Below are 24,369 nucleotides of genomic sequence, written 5' to 3'. Positions count from 1 at the left end.
ACTGTTGTAAAAAGCGCTATATAAATAAAATTTGATTGATTGATTGATTGAAAGCAGTTCAAATTTGAATATGAGTTTGAAAGAGGGAGAGAGAGAGGAAGAGAGAGAGGAGAGAGGAAGAGGGAGAGAGAGAGGAAGAGAGAGAGGAGAGAGGAAGAGAGAGAGGAGAGAGGAAGAGGGAGAGAGAGAGGAAGAGAGAGAGGAGAGAGGAAGAGAGAGAGGAGAGAGGAAGAGGGAGAGTATATTGGGAGTGTGAGTGTGTTTCAGGCAGTATATTTCCCCTGCTGCCTCTCTTGCCCCCATCTCTCTCTCTTCCCTCTTTCTTTCCTCTTCCTCTTTTTCTCCCTCTATCTTCAATCTCCCTCTCTTCATGAAGGATCATATTAGAGAAAGTATTCTATCTGTTACCCCAGCTGTTCACACACACTCTCTCACTTTGCACACACCCTCTCACTTCACACACACCCTCTCACTTCACACACACCCTCTGAAACACACACACCCTCTCACTTCACACACACCCTCTCACTTCACACACACCCTCTGAAACACACACATCAGTAGAAAGAACCCCAGCGATCACAAGAAGAACCTTGTTCCATCTGTACACAGCAGCAGAGTGGATTTGTTATTTCCAAACATGATGGATGTTTATTTGAAAGTCTTGCTTTGGGAAAAGATTTTTTTTGGAAACTAATGTGGTCTGGACAGGACCTGAACCTCCCAGCGTCTCCCAGCGTCTCACGGCGTCTCACGGCGTCTCACAGCGTCTCCCAGCGTCTCACGGCGTCTCACAGCGTTCCAGTGTTGTGGATCATGAACGGTAGAGTGGAACTCCTGCATGCTTTAGCAACACTCTTCTCTCGAACTTGATTCTTCTGAGATAAATACAGACAAAACAAAATCCACATTTCTGCACCATGACCATTGCCGACACATAGATGACAACAACCTAAAATCATTCTCTTCAGGGACCATTTACATCAAACATCAAACATCACATCCTAAGATCAGGGTGTGCACAACAAGAAAAGCTTGTAGATTTGCACGTCTGTAGAATTTAACTGATTAATTATTCATTAATTATTCAAATTTAACTGAATATAAATCTAAAATCTGAATCTGATTACTAACTGAATTAAAATGTCCAGCCTGGAGAACAAACACGTGATTTTCAGAGATTGTGTGCAATTTTAATCACCTATCAGTTATATTATATACACAGGTCTATTTTTCCAGAATGAATAGGTTTGGTTGGATATAGTCATTCTTGCCTTACAGTGCGACAGATGGCACATGTGATTTATTCCTGCCCTAGTGTAGTCTCATCTACTGTAGCCTGTCTACTCTAGTACACATTCCTGCCCTAGTGTAGTCTCATCTACTGTAGCCTGTCTACTCTAGTACACATTCCTCCATCTCCTACGTACATTCCACAGATCCAGAAACAATATGGTTCAGAGATCCAGATTTCATGGTCTGTTCCTTTCTGAATGGGCACGTTAGTTTGCCACTGATGCCTGACCTGGCCGGTCTGAATAGGAAACTCCTACAGCAATGCTCCCCAGAGCACTGCTACTCAAGAGTGTCACTACTACAAAGTGTCACTCCTCCAGAGTCTCACTACTACAGAGTCTCACTACTACAGAGTCTCACTTCTCTAGTGTCACTACTCCAGAGTACTACTACTGCTACTCCACCCTCAATACCACCCTCAATCCCTCAACACCACCCTCAACACCACCAACAATACCACCCTCAACACCACCCTCAACACCACCAACAATACCACCCTCAACACCACCAACAATACCACCCTCAACACCACCCTCAACACCACCAACAATACCACCCTCAACACCACCAACAACACCACCCTCAACACCACCCTCAATACCACCCTCAACACCACCCTCAACACCACCCTCAATACCACCCTCAACACCACCCTCAATACCACCCTCAACACCACCAACAATACCACCCTCAACACCACCCTCAATACCACCCTCAACACCACCAACAATACCACCCTCAACACCACCCTCAACACCACCAACAATACCACCCTCAACACCACCAACAACACCACCCTCAACACCACCCTCAACACCACCCTCAATACCACCCTCAACACCACCCTCAACACCACCAACAATACCACCCTCAACACCACCCTCAATACCACCCTCAACACCACCCTCAATACCACCAACAATACCACCCTCAACACCACCCTCAATCCCTCAATACCACCCTCAACACCACCCACAACACCACCCTCCATACCACCCACAACACCACCCTCAACACCACCCACAACACCCCCGACACCACCCTCGACACCACCCTCAACACCACCCACAACAACACCCCCAACACCACCCACACCACCCCCGACACCACCCTCGACACCACCCACGACACCACCCACGACACCATCCACAACACCACCCTCAACACCACCCACAACACCACCCTCGACACCACCCTCGACACCACCCACAACACCACCCACAACACCACCCACGGCACCATCCACAACACCACCCTCAACACCACCCACAACACCACCCTCAGCACCACCCACAACACCACCCACAACACCACCCTCAACACCACCCTCAGCACCACCCACAACACCACCCTCCACACCACCCACGACACCACCCTCAACACCACCCTCAGCACCACCCATAACACCACCCACAACACCACCCTCCACACCACCCTCGACACCACCCACGACACCACCCTCGACACCACCCACGACACCACCCACAACACCACCCACTCTTTTCCAGAGATGTATGTATACACTGTTCTGCTGCTGCAGTCCATAATGCTGCTCTAGAAGCATGGCCATGTTGCCATAGTTGCATCTGTGCCGTAGCCCACGGTTACTCGATCAACCCACCCTTGAGTCGTTCCTCAGTCTTGCTGTCATGGAAACAGCCTGATCCCCCCTAAGAAATTCATGAAGTTTGTTCTTGTCATCACAAACTGAGTAAACCTCCCATTTTAGCAGCGGCCTCTTGTGCCCCGGGGCAGAATCACGGGGGGGTTCACGACTGTGGGGGTTCATTCTCATGTACTATTTGGAGAGCTCATGTAAAAAAGTCCCAGAAGTCTTTTAACAGCCAATCAGATTCCTCAGAGTGCCCTCCACCTAACCTAACAGAATCCAGCTGCTGGATAGTCTACTGAGGGCCATTAAACACATCTGTATCCCCCCCCCCCCCCCCCCCCCCCCCCCACACACACACACACACACACACACACACACACACATACATACACACATATGCACACACACATACATACACACACACACACATGCTCACACGCACTCACACACATACATACACACACATACACACACACACATACGTACACACACATACGTACACACACATACATACACACACATGCTCACACGCACTCACACACACACACAGGTCTATTTCTATACGTATGTATTTATATGTAGGTAGATATGTATGAATATGTATGTTTATATAATTTCCTAACTCTAGGTCTAAACTAAAACTCAGTAAACATGTTTGCCCTTTCACTTAAAAAAGAAAATGTATGGAAACAAACAAATTGACAAATAAACAAACAAACTCCCCAAACCAAGTCCCCAAAAGCTGACGTCACAAGGACCAAGCTACCCTGATTCCTTTCCTCAGTGGTCAGAACATTTTTGTTCTAAAAATATACACAGCCCCACCCCCCCCTCCTCCCCCCCCCACCCCCTCGACCCCCTCGTCCCCCCTCCTCCCCTGAGCTGGTGTCTGGGTGTCTCTGTGCTGATCTCTGGCGCTGGGACAGTGTGTCTCCGTGGGGGGAGTTGTGTAATTGTCCTCTGTGCTCCACAGATGCGTGGGCGTTTCCACACACACACTCTCCACGACCGTACACAGCTGAAGACTTTTCACACGCAACTCATGCGAGGTTCTCGGGCAGTCCTGACCTCACAGTCCTGATCTCATAGTCCTGACCTCACTGTCCTGTTCTCGCAGTCCTCACTGTCCTGACCTCACAGTCCTGACCACACAGTCCTGACCTCACTATCCTGATCTCGCAGTCCTCACAGTCCTGATCTCATAGTCCTGACCTCACTGTCCTAATCTCGCAGTCCTGACCTCACAGTCCTGATCTCGCAGTCCTGATCTCGCAGTCCTGATCTCATAGTCCTGACCTCACTGTCCTAATCTCGCAGTCCTGACCTCACAGTCCTGATCTCACAGTCCTGATCTCATAGTCCTGACCTCACTGTCCTGATCTCACAGTCCTGACCTCACTGTCCTGATCTCACAGTCCTGATCTCACAGGCCTGACCTCACAGGCCTGACCTCACAGTCCTAATCTCATAGTCCTGACCTCACAGTCCTGATCTCGCAGTCCTGATCTCACAGTCCTGATCTCACAGTCCTGATCTCACAGGCCTGATCTCACAGTCCTAATCTCATAGTCCTGACCTCACAGTCCTCACTGTCCTGATCTCGCAGTCCTCACAGTCCTGATCTCGCAGACCTGATCTTGCAGTCCTGACCTCACTGTCCTGATCTCACAGTCCTGATCTCACAGTCCTGACCTCACTGTCCTGACCTCACTGTCCTGATCTCACAGTCCTGACCTCACAGTCCTGACCTCACAGTCCTGACCTCACTGTCCTCACAGTCCTGACCACACAGTCCTGACCTCACTGTCCTGACCTCACAGTCCACGTTTCGTTTTCCTGATCTGACCATCCTGCCCCTCCTGTTGTTCCAAAACCTTCTTCTATTTCTTTTGAGCTATTAATGGCTGCTTGGAGTGTTTTGGGGTAAATATCACATTAAGGCAAATGAAACATCATTATAATGTATCAACCCTCATGATTACAAACCTATAAAAACATTCACTGCAAACTATTCATGTTTGTTGTTCTTTCAGAGTCCATATATCTCCACCCACTTCCTGCATGCCTGCCTCCTACTTTAAACATCGCCATGGAAACGGACCCATCCTTCAACTTCACCGTGCTCAACGAATCGTCTCTCCAGAGCCCCTCCTCCAACGAGTCATGTGACTACCTCTCTCCCTCCGTCTCCCAGTACCAGCGGACTCTGGTGCCGGCGTTCTACGCCATCATATTCCTGCTGGGTTTCCTAGGCAACGCCCTGGTGGTGGGCGTGTTGTGCTGCGGTGGGTCACGCCGCACGGCCTCGGGGACGTACCTGCTGAACCTGGCCGCGTCCGACCTGCTCTTCCTGGGCAGCCTGCCCTTCTGGGCCACCTACTACTCCATGGAGTACCGCTGGGTGTTCGGACGCTTCATGTGTAAGATGTGCGGCGCTCTGCTGTCCTTCAACGTCTACGCAAGCATCTTCTTCATCACCTGCATGAGCGCCGACCGCTACCGCGCCATCGTGCACCCGCTGAGCTCCCCGTACCGGGCCCGGCGCGTGGGCCACGCCCGTCGCCTGTGCGCCGCCGTCTGGGCCGTGGCCGCCCTGTCCACGCTTCCCACGCTGGCCTTCCGCGACACGGTCCCGCTGCAGGGCCTCAACGTGACGGCGTGCGTCATGGCGTACCCGGGCCCCGCGTGGCACCCTGCTCTCACTCTCACCAAGAACACGCTGGCCTTCCTCGTGCCCTTCGTCGTCATCGCCACCTGCTACGGACGCATCGCCGGGCGACTGATGGCCACGCCCCACCTGCCGCTGCGGGGCTCCGCCCGCCCGGACCGCGTGCTGCGCATGGTGGTGGCCGTGGTGACGGCCTTCTTCATGTGCTGGTGTCCGTTCCACGTGCTGGCGTTCCTGGGCGCCCTGCGTGACCTGGGCGTGGAGTGGAGCTGTGGCGTGGGCCGGGCCGTGGGGACGCTGCTACCCGCCTCCCTCTGTCTGGGCTTCTCCAACTCCGCCATCAACCCGTTCCTCTACTGCTTCGTGGGCAACCGTTTCCGGGAGCAGCTGAGTGGTCTGTACAGGGAGAAGATGCCCCGGATGAGTCTGAAGACGGAGTCCATCAGCACACGCCTCACATCCTTCTCACGCAAACTCAGCACTGAGCTCAAAGACTCCGCAGCCGCCGAGAGCCTCCCGCACCACAGCACAGAAGAGCAACTGCAGCAGTGATGTTTCCAACATGCAGGACAAGAACTAGCAGACATCTACATTAGATCTTTAGATGCATTCAATTGGTTACAGAGTCCAGAGAGCTGATTATGTGTGACTTTCTCAGATGGGTCTGTAGAACATTAGGAGGAAACATCTAGTGCACAACAAATCAGGATTTACAGAGAAATTAGAAAAAAATTTTTTATTCATTTTCTATACATGTTGTTATTCCACTCTGGTTGACTTCATTACAAAAGCTGAATATTATATACACATGAATATATGCACATCACAAGAGAACAAGTGTGAACAGTAACACAGGTGCGGTAGTAACACACACAGGTGCGGTAGTAACACACACAGGTGTGGTAGTAACAGACACAGGTGTGGTAGTAACACACAGGTGTGGTAGTAGAACACACAGGTGTGGTAGTAGCACACACAGGTGTGGTAGTAACAGACACAGATGTGGTAGTAGCAGACAGGTGTGGTAGTAGCGCAGACAGGTGTGGTAGTAGCAGACACAGGTGTGTTAGTAGCACACACATGTGTGGTAGTAACAGACACAGGTGTGGTAGTAGCAGACACAGGTGTGGTAGTAACAGACACAGGTGTGGTAGTAGCAGACACAGGTGTGGTAGTAACAGACACAGGTGTGGTAGTAGCGCAGACAGGTGTGGTAGTAGCAGACACAGGTGTGTTAGTAGCACACACATGTGTGGTAGTAACAGACACAGGTGTGGTAGTAGCAGACACAGGTGTGGTAGTAGCAGACACAGGTGTGGTAGTAACAGACACGTGTGGTAGTAGCACACACAGGTGTGGTAGTAACAGACACAGGTGTGGTAGTAACAGACACACATGTGGTAGTAGCAGACACAGTTGTGGTAGTAGCAGACACAGGTGTGGTAGTAACACACACAGGTGTGGTAGTAACAGACACGTGTGGTAGTAGCACACACAGGTGTGGTAGTAACAGACACAGGTTTGGTAGTAGCAGACACAGGTTTGGTAGTAGCAGACACAGGTTTGGTAGTAGCAGACAGGTGTGGTAGTAGCACACACAGGTGTGGTAGTAACAGACACAGGTGTGGTAGTAGCACACATAGATGTGGTAGTAGCACACACGTGTGGTAGTAACAGACACAGGTGTGGTAGTAGCAGACACAGGTGTGGTAATAGCAGACACAGGTGTGGTAGTAACAGACACAGGTGTGGTAATAGCAGACACAGGTGTGGTAATAGCAGACACAGGTGTGGTAGTAACAAACACAGGTGTGGTAGTAACAGACACAGGTGTGGTAGTAACAAACACAGGAGTCTTTACACCGGGGTTTCACAGCCAACCTACTGCCCAATCACTGTTACAAACCTGCGCACACGCACACACACGCACACACACACAACCGAAATTATGAAGATAAATGTCTGATTTTTAAGACTTGTGTTGTTGTTCTGAAGGGAGTTTTAGTGCATTTCCTTTTGTTGTAACAGTTTGATACTGATTATTCATTTAAAGCACAATCACTTATATCAGAATCAAGTGGCACGTCATTGTCTTCGGAAAGTATAGTATATAAATGTATATAGTATATAGCTTATGTGTATAATATATGAATGTAAACAGAACTGCCTCGCAGATCGACATAATCAAATAACTGTCAAAAAATTCACCATTTATGAAATGTGACAATGTGAAATGAATGGGAAAACACTGCTCCCTAGTGGACAAATTAATATAGCAGTCCATCACCTCAGTGTTGATCAGTGTGGTTACTTCTATGTGGCAGTCAGAGCTTTGCGTGCCTCATGTCAAACACCCAGACCACTGATTAACACTGGCCAAGACGCCAGTGTGCAAACAACTTCTGTCATTTCTTCTAAAGTATGATTCATTCATTCACATTATGATATATAATATATGACACGGAAGGCACTCCATCTGTGATGTAACAGTGAGATGTAATCATTTATATATGTGTGTGTGTGTGTGTGTGTGTATACCTTTACGTTTCGTAGTTTGTTTAGACCCTGGCTTAGACTGCTCCATCTTTACGGCAATGCTGACTTATATTTTCACGTTTCAGTAGTGTGAACCGTGTGGTGGAGGGATACATGATGAGTTAGACCCTCAGCAGTGTCAGTGTGCAACTGGCGTCTCTCTCTTGACTTGTCACTCGTGGGATACAAACAGGGAAATATAATTAATGTGGCATTAGTATGTACAAGGCTTTTCCAGTTCCTGACTACTTGTATTAATAAGTGACACAGCTGCTGTATGTTTTCGTGGTCCGGCCCGGATTTTCTGGGACAAGTTTTTTTCTGATCTCCGCTGCATACCGCCATCAGCCCACATCAGCTGGCCCAGTCCGTGGCCCGGTCCAACTCGTTCATGTGTTTACAGGCTCAGTCCGTGGTCGTGCTGAGCAGGTGTGCCAGGGGAGAGGTGATAGGCACATTTAAACCACCGGCGACCAGCGGCCCACTAACCCATTGGCCCACCTGGGAAGTAATAGTAATGTATGCCAGTCTGCCACTGGTTGTGACACATTTGCCCAGTTCTAGAACTGCACTGATGTAGGGCAGTCATGGTCTGGTGGTTAGGGAACTGGTCTTGTGATCGGAGGGTCGTGGGTTCGATTCCCAGACCTGAGGCCATGCCTGAGGTGCCCTTGAGCAAGGCCCTTAACCCTCAACTGCTCACTTGTATAAAAAAATAATTAAAAAAAAGAGATAAAAATGTAAGTCGCTCTGGATAAGGGCGTCTGCCAAATGTAAATGTAAATGTAGAATGTTCACATCTCACATGGTAAACACACAGTGACAATGTTAAAGTCGAGATGACAGTTCCACACTCTGGTCACTTCTTGAATGATATGCGCTGTTTGCTTTCATATGGTCCACTTCAGACCTTCAAGACAGGGAGATGTAGCCTGCTTCTGACATTATGAGGCACCTGTCAGTATGGACGACACAGTCACAGGTCTGTGTAACTGCACGCGATGATTCAGGACTAACTGAACCAGAGGACACACCTTCAACATACTCAGACAGCAGTTTCCTATGAGCTTGTGTGAATCATTTCCTGTGTGTGTGAGGAACACATTTCTGTGTGTGAGAGTGTAAACATCATTGGGAGTGTTCTCAGTTTCTATATGAGTTATGTGTGTGCGTGTTTGTGTGTATGTGTGAACATCTACATGAACTGTTAAGAGTGCGCCTCACACTAGTGGTGTGTGAAGATGGAGAATCTAGCAGAGTACCACGGGGCAATCAGCAAGGGTGAAGCGGAGGAGATCCTAGCTTCAGCAAGGCAGGATGGCAGCTTCCTTATCCGCGACAGTGAGACCGTGCCAGGGACCTACTGTATCTGCGTCCTGTGAGTTCCAGCGCTGCAGATACCAGCATTGCTTCTGCTAACACTGTTGCCACACCTGCTGCTGGGAACCCCTTCTACACAGGGGGGGTCAGTGTTTTTACAGAGGGGTTGGTGTTTTTACAGAGGGGTTGGTGTTTTTACAGAGGGGTTGGTGTTTTTACAGAGGGGTTGGTGTTTTTACACAGAGGGGTTAGTGTTTTTACAGAGGGGTTGGTGTTTTTACAGAGGGGTTGGTGTTTTTACACAGAGGGGTTAGTGTTTTTACAGAGGGGTTGGTGTTGTTACAGAGGGGTTGGTGATTATTCACAGAGGGGTTGGTGTTTATTCACAGAGGGGTTGGTGTTTTTACACAGAGGGGTTGGTGTTTTTACAGAGGGGTTGGTGTTTTTACACAGAGGGGTTAGTGTTTTTACAGAGGGGTTGGTGATTATTCACAGAGGGGTTGGTGTTTATTCACAGAGGGGTTGGTGTTTATTCACAGAGGGGTTGGTGTTTTTACACAGAGGGGTTGGTGTTTTTACACAGAGGGGTTGGTGTTTTTACTGAGGGGTTGGTGTTTTTCCACAGAGGGGTTGGTGTTTCTCCAGAGGGGTTGGTGATTATTCACAGAGGGGTTGGTGTTTATTCACAGAGGGGTTGGTGTTTTTACACAGAGGGGTTGGTGTTTCTCCACAGAGGGGTTGGTGTTTATTCACAGAGGGGTTGGTGTTTATTCACAGAGGGGTTGGTGTTTATTCACAGAGGGGTTGGTGTTTATTCACAGAGGGGTTGGTGTTTTTACAGAGGGGTTGGTGTTTCTCCACAGAGGGGTTGGTGATTATTCACAGAGGGGTTGGTGTTTATTCACAGAGGGGTTGGTGTTTTTACACAGAGGGGTTGGTGTTTCTCCACAGAGGGGTTGGTGTTTTTACAGAGAGTTTGGTGTTTTTACACAGAGGGGTTGGTGTTTTTACACAGAGGGGTTGGTGTTTTTACAGAGGGGTTGGTGTTTTTCCACAGAGAGTTTGGTGTTTTTACACAGAGGGGTTGGTGTTTTTACACAGAGGGGTTGGTGTTTTTACACAGAAGGGTTGGTGTTTTTACATAGAAGGGTTAGTGTTTTTACACAGAGTGGTTGGTGTTTTTACACAGAGGGGTTGGTGTTTTTATGCAGAGGCCCATTATAAACTACACAGCTATCAGCCAATTTCATGCACAGCCATGCAGACACTGGGGATGTAAATATGGCCCTTTTAGCATGTATGGCTTCCCAGGCAGTTGTAATAGGAATGGGAAACATTGCTGGCTGGGAGAACAGACACCAATCAATGTTTCGTGAAGACTTTCTGCACAGATGATTTCAGCTAAGTCACATTTTGTGTTGATGTTGGGTGTCACTGCTTCTGCTTCTCTAACACCTCCCAGCCTCCCTCTTCCCTTCCTGGAGAAGGCACTGCATTAGGGTGTGAAAGTAATGTGGTAGGGTTATAAGGTACTGCATTAGGGTGCGAAAGTAATGTGTAAGGATTGTAAGGTACTGCGTTAGGGTGTGAAATTAGTTAGCATTGGTGTTAGTATTAGTACTGGTGTTGGTTTAGTATTGGTGTTAGCGTTGTTAGTATTAGTATTAGTTTAGTATTGGTGTTAGTATTAGTATTGGTTACTAATTAGTATGCTGGACCCATATGATTGTAAAGCTGCTTTGTGACAACGTGTGTTGTGAAAAGCGCTATATAAATAAACTTGACTTTGACTTTAGTATTAGTATTGGTTTAGTATTGGTGTTAGCATTGATGTTAGCATTAGTATTGGTGTAGTATTGGTGTTAGCATTGATGTTAGCATTAGTATTGGTGTTGGTTTAGTATTGGTGTTAGCATTGATGTTAGTATTAGTATTAGTGTTGGTTTAGTATTGGTGTTAGTATTAGTATTGGTGTTAGCATTGGTTTAGTTTTGGTGTTAGTGTTGGTGTTAGCATTAGTATTGGTGTTAGCATTGATGTTAGTATTAGTATTAGTGTTGGTTTAGTATTGGTGTTAGTATTAGTATTGGTTTAGTTTTGGTGTTAGTGTTTGTGTTAGCATTGGTGTTGGTGTTATGTGCGCTTTCTTCATGTTTGGGAGTGTTTATGTTCTGTTCTGTTCTGTTTAATTTGGTGGGACTTGTGTTTGCCTCTTTCCTGTATTCAAGATTATTAATCACAAGAAACCCTCTGAGCCCACTCTATCAATCAATCAATCAATCAAATTTTATTTATATAGCGCTTTTTACAACAGTTGTTGTCACAAAGCAGCTTTACAAGTGCCGAGTCCTAGCCCCCAGTGAGCAAGCCAAGGGCGACAGTGGCAAGGAAAAACTCCCTAGTTTTTTGCATGAGGAAGAAACCTTGAGAGGAACCAAGACTCAGGGGGGGAACCCATCCTCCTCTGGCCGACACCGGTCACCATGACAACAACAACAACAATTTAGACAGAAAGAAGAGAAAGAAAATGAAAAATATGTAATAATGTCCATCATGATGTATGCATCCGGTTAGGCAGGAGGTGGCTGGCTCAGGATGGATCGCTGGTCTCCTCATCTCATTATTCCTCAAACAGGCGGGCAGCCATGTGGAGAAATGAAACAGGGAAAATTAGCTCTGTATGAGGACATATACAGGACAGGTAAAATTATAAACATTTCCGGAGTGTGGCAGCAACTCCGGCATTTAGTTAAATTATTACAGCCTAGCTAAAAAGGCAGAACCAGAAGGTAACATAGGCTTGGGGGTATTCTGAGACAATGGCATCCGTCCACTGCACTGTCAACAAACTTGAGTGACCACGAGCAGTGACAGGACGACAGCACCAGCGCCCCAGTCTACCATAAAACCCTTTGTCTATGAACCCCTGGATCTGTACTTTTATCTAAGGGGGATATTAATTATCAAACGCTAAACTAAATAAGTGGGTTTTCAACCTAGACTTAAAGATTGTGACTGTGTCGGAGTCCCGGACGCATTTAGGAAGATTATTCCAAAGCTGGGGGGCCTTACAAGAAAAGGCTCTTCCCCCTGCTGTTACCTTATTAATTTTTGGAACTAATAAAAGACCAGCACCCTGTGATCTTAGTGGGCGTGGGGGTTCGTAATAGGAAATAAGTTCCTGAAGGTACTCAGGAGCAAGCCCGTGCAATGCTTTATAAGTTAATAAAAGAATTTTAAAGTCAATACGGAATTTAACTGGGAGCCAATGCAGGGCTGATAGGACTGGACTGATATGCTGAAATTTTCTAGTTCTGGTCAGAACCCTGGCTGCGGCATTTTGAACTATTTGAAGTTTATTTAGATTCCTATTTGAACATCCTGACAGTAGTGCATTGCAGTAGTCTAATCTAGAGCTAACAAAGGCGTGCACCAATTTTTCCGCATCATCCTGTGATAATGCATTTCTTAATTTAGCAATGTTACGGAGATGTAGAAAAGCTATCCTAGTAGTATTATCTATGTATTTATCAAATGATAGGTCAGAGTCGAGTATGACGCCTAGGTTTTTGGCTACTGTGCCAGGTGTAATGGGGTAGCCTGCGAGATTAAGCATTAGATCTGGAATTTTCTGTTTTGAGGCCTTAGGGCCCAGAAGAAGAACTTCTGTTTTGTCCTCATTAAGTTGGAGGAAGTTTAGAGACATCCAGCATTTAATATCTTTTACACAGGCCTCAATTTTTCTTAAACTGAGTTTGTCATCAGGTTTGGCTGATATGTAAAGTTGAGTGTCATCTGCATAGCAGTGAAAATTGACACCATGTTTGTTTATAACTGTGCCCAATGGTAGCATATATAATGTAAATAATAGTGGTCCTAGAATGGAGCCTTGCGGGATCCCATATTTAACTTTTGTACGTTTGGATGGAATATTATTGAGCTCTACAAACTGATAGCGATTTGTTAAGTAAGAATGAAACCATGAAAGGGCTGTGCCAGAGACTCCAACCCAGCGTTCTAACCTTTCTAGCAAGATCCTATGATCAATTGTGTCGAAAGCTGCACTAAGATCAAGAAGCACTAACAGCGATACATAACCTTGATCTGAAGCAAGGAGGAGGTCATTTGTTACTTTAACTAATGCTGTTTCAGTACTGTGATGGGGCCTAAAACCAGATTGGAACTTTTCAAATATGTGATGCCTATGCAGATATAGGCATAATTGCTGGGCAACAGCTTTTTCTATGATCTTAGATATAAATGATGTGTTTGAAATGGGTCTATAATTAGATAGTACAGTAGGATCAAGATTTGGTTTCTTAATCAGAGGTTTAATAACTGCTAATTTACATGATTTGGGCATGTGACCTATTGTAATGGATGAGTTAACTATAGTTAGAAGAGGTTCAGTTACCGCTGGTAATACCTCTTTTAATAACTTTTAACTCTACACACACACACACACACACACACACACACACACACACACACACACACACACACTCTACACACACACTCTACAGACACTCTACACACACACACACTCTACACACACACTCTACACACACACACACACACTCTACACACACACACACTCTACACACACACACACTCTACACACACACACACTCTACACACACACACACACACTCTACACACACACACACACTCTACACACACACACACTCTACACAGACACACACACACACTCTACACACACACACACACACACTCTACACACAGTCCACACACACACACACACACACACACTACACACACACACACACACACTCTACACACACACACACACACTCTACAGACACTCTACACACACACACACACACACACACACTCTACACACACACACACACACACACTCTACACACACACACACTCTACACACACACACACACTCTACAGACACTCTACACACACTCCACACACACACACACTCTACACACACACACTCTACAGACACTCTACACATACTCTACACACACACACACACACTCTACAGACACTCTACACACACTCCACACACACACACACACACTCTACACACACACTCTACAGACACTCTACACATACTCTACACACACACACACACACACTCTACAGACACTCTACACACACTCCACACACATGCTCTACACACACACAGGATGTACAGACAGGCATATTAGCATTCAGTCCCGTTAATATTCAGTGCTCTATACACTCCACACACACACACTCTACACACACTCTACACATGCTCTACACACACACGCTACACACACACCCCACACACATGCTCTACACACTCTCTACACACACTCTACACACACCCTACAGACACTCTATACACATGCTCTACCCACGCTCTACACACACACTCCACACACACACACTCTACACATGCTCTACACACACACGCTACACACACACCCCACACACACGCTCTACACACTCTCTACACACCCTCTACACACACCCCACAGACACTCTACACACATGCCCTACCCACGCTCTACACACACACTCCACAGACACGGTCTACAAACGCTCTACACACACTCCACACACATGCTTTACACACACTCTACACACCCCACACACACTCTACACAAAGCTCTACACACACGCTCTACACACTCACCACACACCCCCATACACTCCACACACACTGTACAGACATTCCACACACACCCTACACACACCCCACACACACTCTACATACCCCACACACACTCTACATACCCCACACCAAGTGGACCAGTGCAAATCAATTACAAATACTTAATGAAATGTTGTATGTCCACTGGGAAAATATTCAGCAGTATGAGGTTTTCTTCCCCCACGCCATCCTGATTAGTTCCTGCTAGCGTATCACTGCCTGCTGCACGTTTGTTTCAGTCTGGAGAGCCAAAGATGTGATGAGCAGGGCTGAAGCCGGATGAAGGTGCAGTGCTGTCTAGACTAGAGCCTGTTATTAACGGGACTGAATACTGATATGCCTGTCTGTACATCCTGTTGTTAACAAGACTGAATGCTGATATGCCTGTCTGTACATCCTGTTATTAACAAGACTGAATGCTGATATGTCAGCCTGTACATCCTGTTAATAACAAGACTGAATGCTGATATGTCTGTCTGTACATTCTGTTATTAACAAGACTGAATGCTGATATGTCTGTCTGTACATCCTGTTATTAACGAGACTGAATACTGATATGCCTGTCTGTACATCCTGTTATTAACGGGACTGAATACTGATATGTCTGCCTGTACATCCTATTATTAACGGGACTGAATACTGATATGTCTGCCTGTACATCCTATTATTAACGGGACTGAATACTGATATGTCTGTCTGTACATCCTGTTATTAACGTGACTGAATACTGATATGTCTGTCTGTACATCCTGATATTAACGAGACTGAATACTAATATGTCTGCCTGTACATCCTGTTATTAACCGGACTGAATACTGATATGTCTGCCTGTACATCCTGTTATTAACGGGACTGAATACTGATATGTTTGTCTGTAAATCCTGTTATTAACAAGACTGGATGCTGATATGTCTGTCTGTACATCCTGTTATTAACGGGACTGAATACTGATATGTCTGCCTGTACATCCTGTTATTAACAAGACTGGATGCTGATATGTCTGTCTGTACATCCTGTTATTAACGAGACTGAACACTGATATGCATGTCTGTACATCCTGTTATTAACAAGACTGAATGCTGATATGTCTGTCTGTACATCCTGTTATTAACGGGACTGAATACTGATATGTTTGTCTGTACATCCTGTTATTAACAAGACTGGATGCTGATATGTCTGTCTGTACATCCTGTCATTAACGGACTGAATGCTGATATATGTCTGTCTGTACATTCTGTCTGCCTGCACATCCTGTCATTACACTGCACATGCTCAGACTCACCCACACCGTTCACCCAGGATGGTCTTGTTTGTGCAGGTGTAAGCAGTGCGTGTACACCTACAGACTGCTCCAGGTAGACGGCCAGTTATGGAAAGCAGAGGTAAGACATCAGATGTGAGAATGCGGCGTTCTGCACGATCGCAGCACTGCAGCACAACGCAGCCTGTTAGTGAAAGAACACACACAGTACATGGTCTGTATGGCAACGATGCAGAACTGCTGCCATGGGAACTGCTGCCATGGGACATGCTGCCATGGGGACTGCTGCCATGGGAACATGTTTAGCCTATACAATATACAGTATACAGTATATGGCTAAAGGTACGTGAACAACCCCTTGTCTCTCATTTTTACTGAGTTCAGGTTTTGGGGCCAGACCCATTGCTAAACGTTGTACAGAATAAAGAATGTACAGTCTCCATAGGCAAGAACTGGCAGGGGGACGTGTTCAGGACGTTTAAATGTGCCCGTCAGAGGACACGTCTGTCCTACCTCGGGACCTTGGACTGCTTTATGTTGGATTATTCTTACAAACGATGTCCAACCAAGCTCATGCAGATAGGAAGGTTCACATGCTAAACATGTTAGTTAAAAAACACAGAATCATATTTGTTTTTACATTATTTTTATGACTGCTAACAACCATTTACCAATATTTAGGATACTTTTTCAAAACTCTAAACACAGCCACACATCTACCTCATATAAATAGCCAAATGGTACATTTTCTAAAACAAATTCACATTTCACAATGCAAACAATGTTTTCTCTATATACAATAACTCTGCTAAAACACATTGTCAGTGGTTTGTTTATTAATGTTAGTAAGTCCTGTGTCTGAGATATAGATTGTCAGTGGTTTGTTTATTGATGTTAGTAAGTCCTGTGTCTGAGATATAGATCTTTAGTGGTTTGTTTATTGATGTTAGTAAGTCCTGTGTCCGAGATACAGATCGTCAGTGGTTTGTTTATTGATGTCTTTGTTCTCTTGTCTTCCATGTTTCCCCAGTTCTATGTCTTGGTGTTTTCAGTCAGTGTATTTTGGTGTTCATGGTTAATTGTATTGTAATTGCTGGTATTTTTCTTATTTAGGGTTCACACACATAGTGTGGGAACCCTATTGTAATTGCTCGAGTTTTTCTTCTTCTTCTTCTTATTATTTTTCAGGCTGTAAAACGCATACTGCAGCCTAGACCGTAAGGCCCAGAAACACCAAACTTGGCAGACAGATGAGGGAAACCCAGACAATGACCCACATTGGCCTGATGGTGGCGCTATAGCGCAGCATTTTGCGTTTTGGTCCATATCTCCTACACCGTAGGTCCTAGAAACGAAATTCCACTTCTGATGGATTCCTTGGCTCAAACCAAACAAAAAAGCCTCAAGGACCCTTTAGCTCCGCCCACTTAGATTTCGAGTTAATTTGCATAATGTGCAAAATCACACACATCTTTGAGCGCGAACTAGTTCCTGGATTTTTCACAGACATGCACATATGTGGTATCAAAACGTTCAGAAGAGTCTGAACTTTAAAATGTATCCAACAAAAATGCTTCACTACCTTCACTATCTTCACTACCTAGTCAGTATAAGCCAATCAAATGAGGGGGCGTAAATTCAATAGTAAATTTTGCGCATATGGAGCTCTAACTTAAGAAAACTTGCATGTAATGAGATGGCACTTCACAGACAGCTTCCGTGTGAGGGTCTGGGGCAGCTCGCAGAGGTTGCCATACCTCACCTGCTAGGGGGCGCTATAACATGCAAAAATTTGCCCCATGCACTCAGATTGGCCGATCCACATCAAACTTGACAGACATCATCTATGGGCCTCTGGGAACCAGGTCCTAAAGCAGACATGCCATACTTCCAAAATGGCTGACGTAATCGGCCAATCAGTGATCGGCACGCGTTTGACAGGCTTACCATTGGTCGATCTGCACGAAACCTCTTGGGTGTGGACAAGTGCACGCCCCCTATGACATAATCCAGCCGGGTGTCGATTGACCACTGGGGGGCGCTATTGCAAAAAAAGCAAGTGTATCCCCTACATAATTCCACTTGGGAACATGCAATTGGACTCTTGATTCCTTGCAGTAGTGCGAACAACTTTCCCATTACATGTCCTATTAAAAAATGCACAGTTTATTTACAGTTAATAATAGTTTGAAATCATCACTTTTCATACTCCTCCTAGGATTTTCATACTATCATGTCAAGCAAAGTCTGTATAATACTCTACAGAGTGTGAAATCAAAAAACAATCCAAAGATTTTGGATTCAATATTCATATTCTTAAAGCTCTTTCATATTTTACCCAATTCTGACCAAAATGCACAAGCCCATTCAGAATCCCATCCTGAACAAATTTGTCAAGTTTCATCTAAATCGGTTATCGTATGGCTCTACAGTGCAGTATTATATACAATGCATAAAAATGCATGTAAAGTCCCTCTGTCACCTTCTCACACGCACGCAAGCTGAAACTCACACTCTCAGTCTCTCTCACACTCTCACCCACATTCCCCCTCCCATCTCTGTGCCCTAAGTAAACATTGCTCTGGCTACCTAGATCTCTCTGTGTCTATTAACCAGGCACACACACACATACAGGCGCAAGCAGGCCTTCCTATAGCATTCACAATGACACTTCCCTAGCCATACCCACCCATATCTCAGTGACTAACACATGCTCATACAAACTGATATTTGGCTTCTTTTTTGTCTCTCTCTCACACAAACACACAGACACACACACCTTTATACCTATATGTATGTATAGTTTCTATGTATACTTATGTATGTATGTATTAGTATATGTTGTCATAGTTTGAGTACATACACTACCACACACACACACACACACTTCTACCTAAATGTATGTATAGTTTGTATGCATATCTGTACAGTCATAACAGTCATGTCAGTCCAGTCATGTCAGTCATTTCAGTCCAGTCATATCAGTCATGTCAGTCCAGTCATGTCAGACATAAGTCATGTCAGTCATATCAGTCATGTCATTACAGTCATGCCAGTCATGTCACTCATTCCAGTTATGTCAGTCATATCAGTCATATTACTTTTGTTCATCATGCCAGTGATGTCATTTCAGTCATATCAGTTATGTCAGTCATGCCAGTCATGTAATGCCAGGCTTTGCAGACTACATTCATACTTTGAATACACGGGCAGTCATGTTAGGCGTGCAAGGTGTGCAAGGAGTGAATTAACAAAGCATAGTCTCTGGCACCCTCAATCTCTCTCTGTCTGTAATATACAGGCCCAATCATGTATAGACACATGCAGGCCTTCCTATATTGTTCACATAGATGCAGCCCTAGCCAGATGTGCTATTTCTGTGTCTCCCTTTCTGACACACGCAGATGTCATCACACACTATCTGTAGAGCACACACTGGCCAAACCCAAACAGCTTCTTTTCACTTTTAGGTCTAAAGGACCTTTTGGGCTTCCTTTTGCCTATTGAGGCCAAAATATGCCTATTTGTGTGTGAACCCGCCAATCGCCGCTTGCGGCTATATTGTTTGATTTGTGTTTGTTCCATATCTGTTCTGTGTGTAGCTCTGTTGGTTTTGTTAATAAATCTCTTGACCGTCCGCTCTTGAGTTCAGCCTCCAAAACTCACATTACAGGTTCAGCTTCATCGTTCTTTCAAACACTAGTGCAGATTCTCTATTCAAGAGGAACATTGAGGGCAGTCATGGCCTGGCGGTTAGGGAACTGGTCTTGTGACCGGAGGGTCGTGGGTTCGATTCCCAGACAGGCCATGACTGAGGTGCCCTTGAGCAAGGCACCTAACCCCAACTGCTCCCCGGGCGCCGGGCTAGGGCTGCCCACCACTCTGGGCACGTGTGATCCACAGCTCCCTAGTAATCACTAGTGTGTGTGTGTATGTGTTCTGACTGCACAGATGGGTTAAAAGCGGAGGACAAATTTAGATTGGGGTGTAAAAATCACAATTGACAAAATATGGCACATTTCACACACATTTTTTACATAAGGTCAATCACTGCACAACCACTGTCAAAAACCATTCTTCATTCTTCCATCATGCGTTCAATTTATTCTTTCCATTGCTGACTCACTACATTTTACCATTTTGTTCTCTGCTCTGAACACCTCTGCTGCTCCAGTTAAATTATGGGATAGGACAGTGTGCTGTAATCACATACTTCAAAATGGCGCCCGATTCACTAAGCCATCCGGGTACTCTTACTGTTACCACTTACTGTATAATGTAACTGTGTGTTCTGACACAATACCCTGTATCTACTGTGTAGGAGGGACGTACGGCATTTCTGATGGAGCCTCTGTCTCTCTCTGTCAAAATAAAACATTAAATTGAGGCGAACGGCAGGAGATAAAAATAATGATGCATAGATACTATAGAAACAAAAGGAAAGTAATGTAGAGGAGTGCGCGTACAGTCTCTTCACAAGTCTACTCAAGTAAAAGTATGGTGATTTAAAATTACTCCTAAAAATATATTTTTTTCAAAAACGTACTCAAGTAAATGTAATGGAGTAAATGTAACTTGTTACTTCCCACCTCTGATTAGTGGATTTTATTTCAATGATCTGTAGGTGCAAAAAATGTTTATTGCAGTAATTCACCTGCTTTTTTGCAGACCTTGCATTGTATATGATATTTAAGGTTTTGAACCTTAGGTTTTCATTTGACATTTGACAATTGACAAGCTGTTTGCAAGCATTTGTAAATAAGACAAAAATGATCCAGAATTTTGTTATTGGATGTTTTTAGAATTTTGGACTACAGATTAGACAAAAGGATGTTAGCAGTCATAAAAAACTGTAAAATTAGATTCATGCAGTAAAACACAGAATTTAGCACAGAAATGACAATACATTGTGCTTCTCAGGGTTTCAAACTGGTTTGAACCAGATAATCTCTGTGGCCTCAGACTTGATTTGAATGTCTTACTGTTTGTTCCTGTCCAAAACCTCAATAGATCTTTGGTGTGTGACTGCACTTCAGCGATATAAATAGGTCTCTGTGTACTTAAAACATGCAGAAATGTCCACAAGCAGAAGAAGGAAGTTTTTTTGTGTATTAATCTGTAACGTTCTACGGTTTCAGATCCTATGAAAGTAAACAACCAGTTTCTGTATATGGTCATGTGACTGATCCATTCTGTATATGGTCATGTGACTGATCCATTCTATATTTGGACGTGTTACTGATCCATTCTGTATTTGGACGTGTTACTGATCCATTCTGTATATGGTCATGTGACTGATCCATTCTGTATTTGGACGTGTTACTGATCCATTAAGTATATGATCATGTGACTGATCCATTCTGTATATGGTCATGTGACTGATCCATTTTGTATTTGGACGTGTTACTGATCCATTAAGTATATGGTCATGTTACTGATCCATTCTGTATATGGTCATGTGACTGATCCATTAAGTATATGGTCATGTTACTGATCCATTTTGTATATGGTCATGTGACTGATCCATTCTAGTCAATTTGCAGCTTATACAAAATGGAAACATGGTGCCCTGTTATTTTGTACATACTGTCATCACACCAAAGGAGGTGTGATTATCAGGGTAGATTTTTATCACGATGTAAATTGAAATCCATTCAGAACATTTGTGATCTTTTTTAGTTGGTGTTAGCTGGTGTTGTTTTAGTTGGTGCTAGCTGGTGTTATTTTAGTTGGTGTTAGCTGGTGTTATTTTAGTTGGTGCTAGCTGGTGTTATTTTAGTTGGTGTTAGCTGGTGTTATTTTAGTTGGTGCTAGCTGGTGTTATTTTAGTTGGTGCTAGCTGGTGTTATTTTAGTTGGTGTTAGCTGGTGTTATTTTAGTTGGTGTTAGCTGGTGTTATTTTAGTTGGTGTTAGCTGGTGTTATTTTAGTTGGTGTTAGCTGGTGTTATTTTAGTTGGTGCTAGCTGGTGTTATTTTAGTTGGTGTTAGCTGGTGTTATTTTAGTTGGTGCTAGCTGGTGTTATTTTAGTTGGTGTTAGCTGGTGTTATTTTAGTTGGTGCTAGCTGGTGTTATTTTAGTTGGTGCTAGCTGGTGTTATTTTAGTTGGTGCTAGCTGGTGTTGTTTTAGTTGGTGCTAGCTGGTGTTATTTTAGTTGGTGTTAGCTGGTGTTATTTTAGTTGGTGTTAGCTGGTGTTATTTTAGTTGGTGTTAGCTGGAAATAACTAGAAAGTTATTATATACAAGCGGTTGGTCTACATGTAGTTATGTGTGTAACAAAGTATGTGGTTGTAACACAGTGACCAAGGTTTGTGTGTGTGTGTGTGTGTGTGTGTGTGTGTGTGTGTGTGTGTGTGTGTGTGTGTGTGCGCACATACCAATACACGTGTTTTCCTTCCCCTGCAGACAGCTTACGGGGTGAAGGAGCGGTTCTTTCGTAACGTCAGAAACCTCATCAAGGCTTTCAGGAACCCGGACCAAGGCTTGGCCATTCCATTGCTTTACCCTGTGAACTCCGACCCTAGATAACCAAGTCCAGCAGCCCATAATACTCATCATATGAATCGACTCTTGTTCACTCAGAAAATGTTTATTGTATGCATATTTTACATATTTTATGGTTGTATAAAGATTCTTGTCTCATACAATAAAACATACAAGTGCTTCTACTTTGTACATTAAGGTGCTTTTGCTTTGATGTCTGGGCAAGGCTAATTGAAGTAGCATACCATGCCTTTAAATAACATTAATGTCATTTGAATTTGTATTTTTATTTGAAAAAAGGATAGCAAAAAAGTTAGGAAAACACGTGGTTTGTTGTGTAGAAATATTTTACAGCATATTTCTGAGATAGTTATGGGCTAGTGTTTTTTATGGTCTGGGTTAACTGTGATATTGGTATTGTATGGTGTGGACTAAATATGGTCTGAGTTACCTGTGCTAGTGGTGTTTTATGGTGTGGGTTATGTTGGAAAAAAGAAAATTAAAGGCTAATAACTTGATGTGTCAATTTAGTGTTTTTCAGGAAGACTGTGGGAAAGCAGGAGTAAGGAGGCCTCAGTGGCCTTGAGGAGAACAGAAGGGGCCTATTCAGTGCAGGATGTGTAGCAAGCAGTTTTTAGATAACCAGACACACAGGCTGGGAGAAGAGGAGCAGGTGAATTTCCATGGAGAGCAGCCAGGATTGGGGAGTTATCGAAACTTAACAATTCGAAACTTATGGACAGAGAGTATGAAAGAAAGGACATCGCCCAGCACGGGAGGCTTTTCGCTTGGACACTGCTGAGATCCACTTGGGTTAGGTAGATTCCTAGGAAACTAGCACCAGTGCACTGAAGAGTTTGTACCACGAATACTTCTATTATATTGCATTCATTAATATTCTATATAAATCATTTTAAAAGAACTTTTGTTGTCAAGACTTTGCTTGGACCACTCAGTCAAAAACCAGTCGGTTCATCGGGGCGGTGTTGGGGCCCGTCTGGGTCGGAGAAGAAAATTCCCAACAAATTGGTAGCAGAGGATGGTTTTTGGCTGGAGTCGAATTCTGCAATTAGGACAAGAGAGGAGGTCAATCCGTCCGTGAGGTGACTGAACTAAACCGCGCGGTCTGAAAAAAGGTAAGGAGCCATTCTCTCCTATTGGCTGATGTTACTACGTCATAGGCTAAATTAAAGTTCAGTCACTAAATGGTCGAGGCGAAATACTCTCTGTAAATTTAGTATTGAAATTGTATACGTGTTACAAACTCGATATATAGACAGGAGGATTGCCCTACGACTCATAAAGTCGGGAGGAGGACGCCCTGTAAACTGCAGTAAACGGTTGAAGAGTAGGCAGCCCACGTTCTAAAAAGAACCTTGGTTCTAAAAGAGAACGGTGGAGGACGTGCCCAGAGAAAGAGCAGGTAGCCCACGTTCTTAAAAAGAACTTTGGTTCTAAAAAAGAACGGTGGAGGACGCGCTCAGGTGACGAGTAGGTAGCCCACGTTCAAAAAAAAGGGGAACTATTGTTCTAAAAAA

At 44.7% G+C, this 24,369-nt stretch overlaps 2 protein-coding genes across 2 annotated transcripts; both read left to right on the top strand.

The window, feature by feature from the left end:
- Positions 1-252: 252 nt before the first annotated feature.
- Positions 253-7,867, top strand: LOC143506181 (type-2 angiotensin II receptor-like). Its single transcript, XM_076996251.1, has 2 exons — positions 253-823; positions 4,942-7,867. Exons 1-2 carry the CDS (start codon positions 697-699, stop codon positions 6,126-6,128), a joined length of 1,314 nt encoding a protein of 437 aa, XP_076852366.1. The 5' UTR covers positions 253-696; the 3' UTR covers positions 6,129-7,867.
- Positions 7,868-8,001: 134 nt separating this feature from the next.
- Positions 8,002-23,023, top strand: LOC143506182 (SH2 domain-containing protein 1A-like). The gene is made up of 3 exons (XM_076996252.1): positions 8,002-9,489; positions 16,406-16,469; positions 22,754-23,023. Exons 1-3 carry the CDS (start codon positions 9,353-9,355, stop codon positions 22,874-22,876), a joined length of 324 nt encoding a protein of 107 aa, XP_076852367.1. The 5' UTR covers positions 8,002-9,352; the 3' UTR covers positions 22,877-23,023.
- The last annotated feature ends 1,346 nt before the right edge of the window (positions 23,024-24,369 follow it).

The sequence above is a fragment of the Brachyhypopomus gauderio genome, unplaced genomic scaffold, assembly GCF_052324685.1.
Source record: "Brachyhypopomus gauderio isolate BG-103 unplaced genomic scaffold, BGAUD_0.2 sc425, whole genome shotgun sequence".
Classification (NCBI taxonomy): domain Eukaryota; kingdom Metazoa; phylum Chordata; class Actinopteri; order Gymnotiformes; family Hypopomidae; genus Brachyhypopomus; species Brachyhypopomus gauderio.
Note: the sequence above shows the minus strand (reverse complement) of the source record. Positions and strands in the feature narration are given on the sequence as shown.

Bases quoted from the DNA above. Each gene is read 5' to 3' on its own strand.
- LOC143506181 (XM_076996251.1), top strand. From the start codon at position 697: ATGTGGTCTGGACAGGACCTGAACCTCCCAGCGTCTCCCAGCGTCTCA. The intron at 824-4,941 runs GTAGAGTGGAAC...TTGTTCTTTCAG, and splicing joins AGTGTTGTGGATCATGAACG to AGTCCATATATCTCCACCCA.
- LOC143506182 (XM_076996252.1), top strand. From the start codon at position 9,353: ATGGAGAATCTAGCAGAGTACCACGGGGCAATCAGCAAGGGTGAAGCG. The intron at 9,490-16,405 runs GTGAGTTCCAGC...TTGTTTGTGCAG, and splicing joins ACCTACTGTATCTGCGTCCT to GTGTAAGCAGTGCGTGTACA. The intron at 16,470-22,753 runs GTAAGACATCAG...CTTCCCCTGCAG, and splicing joins GCCAGTTATGGAAAGCAGAG to ACAGCTTACGGGGTGAAGGA.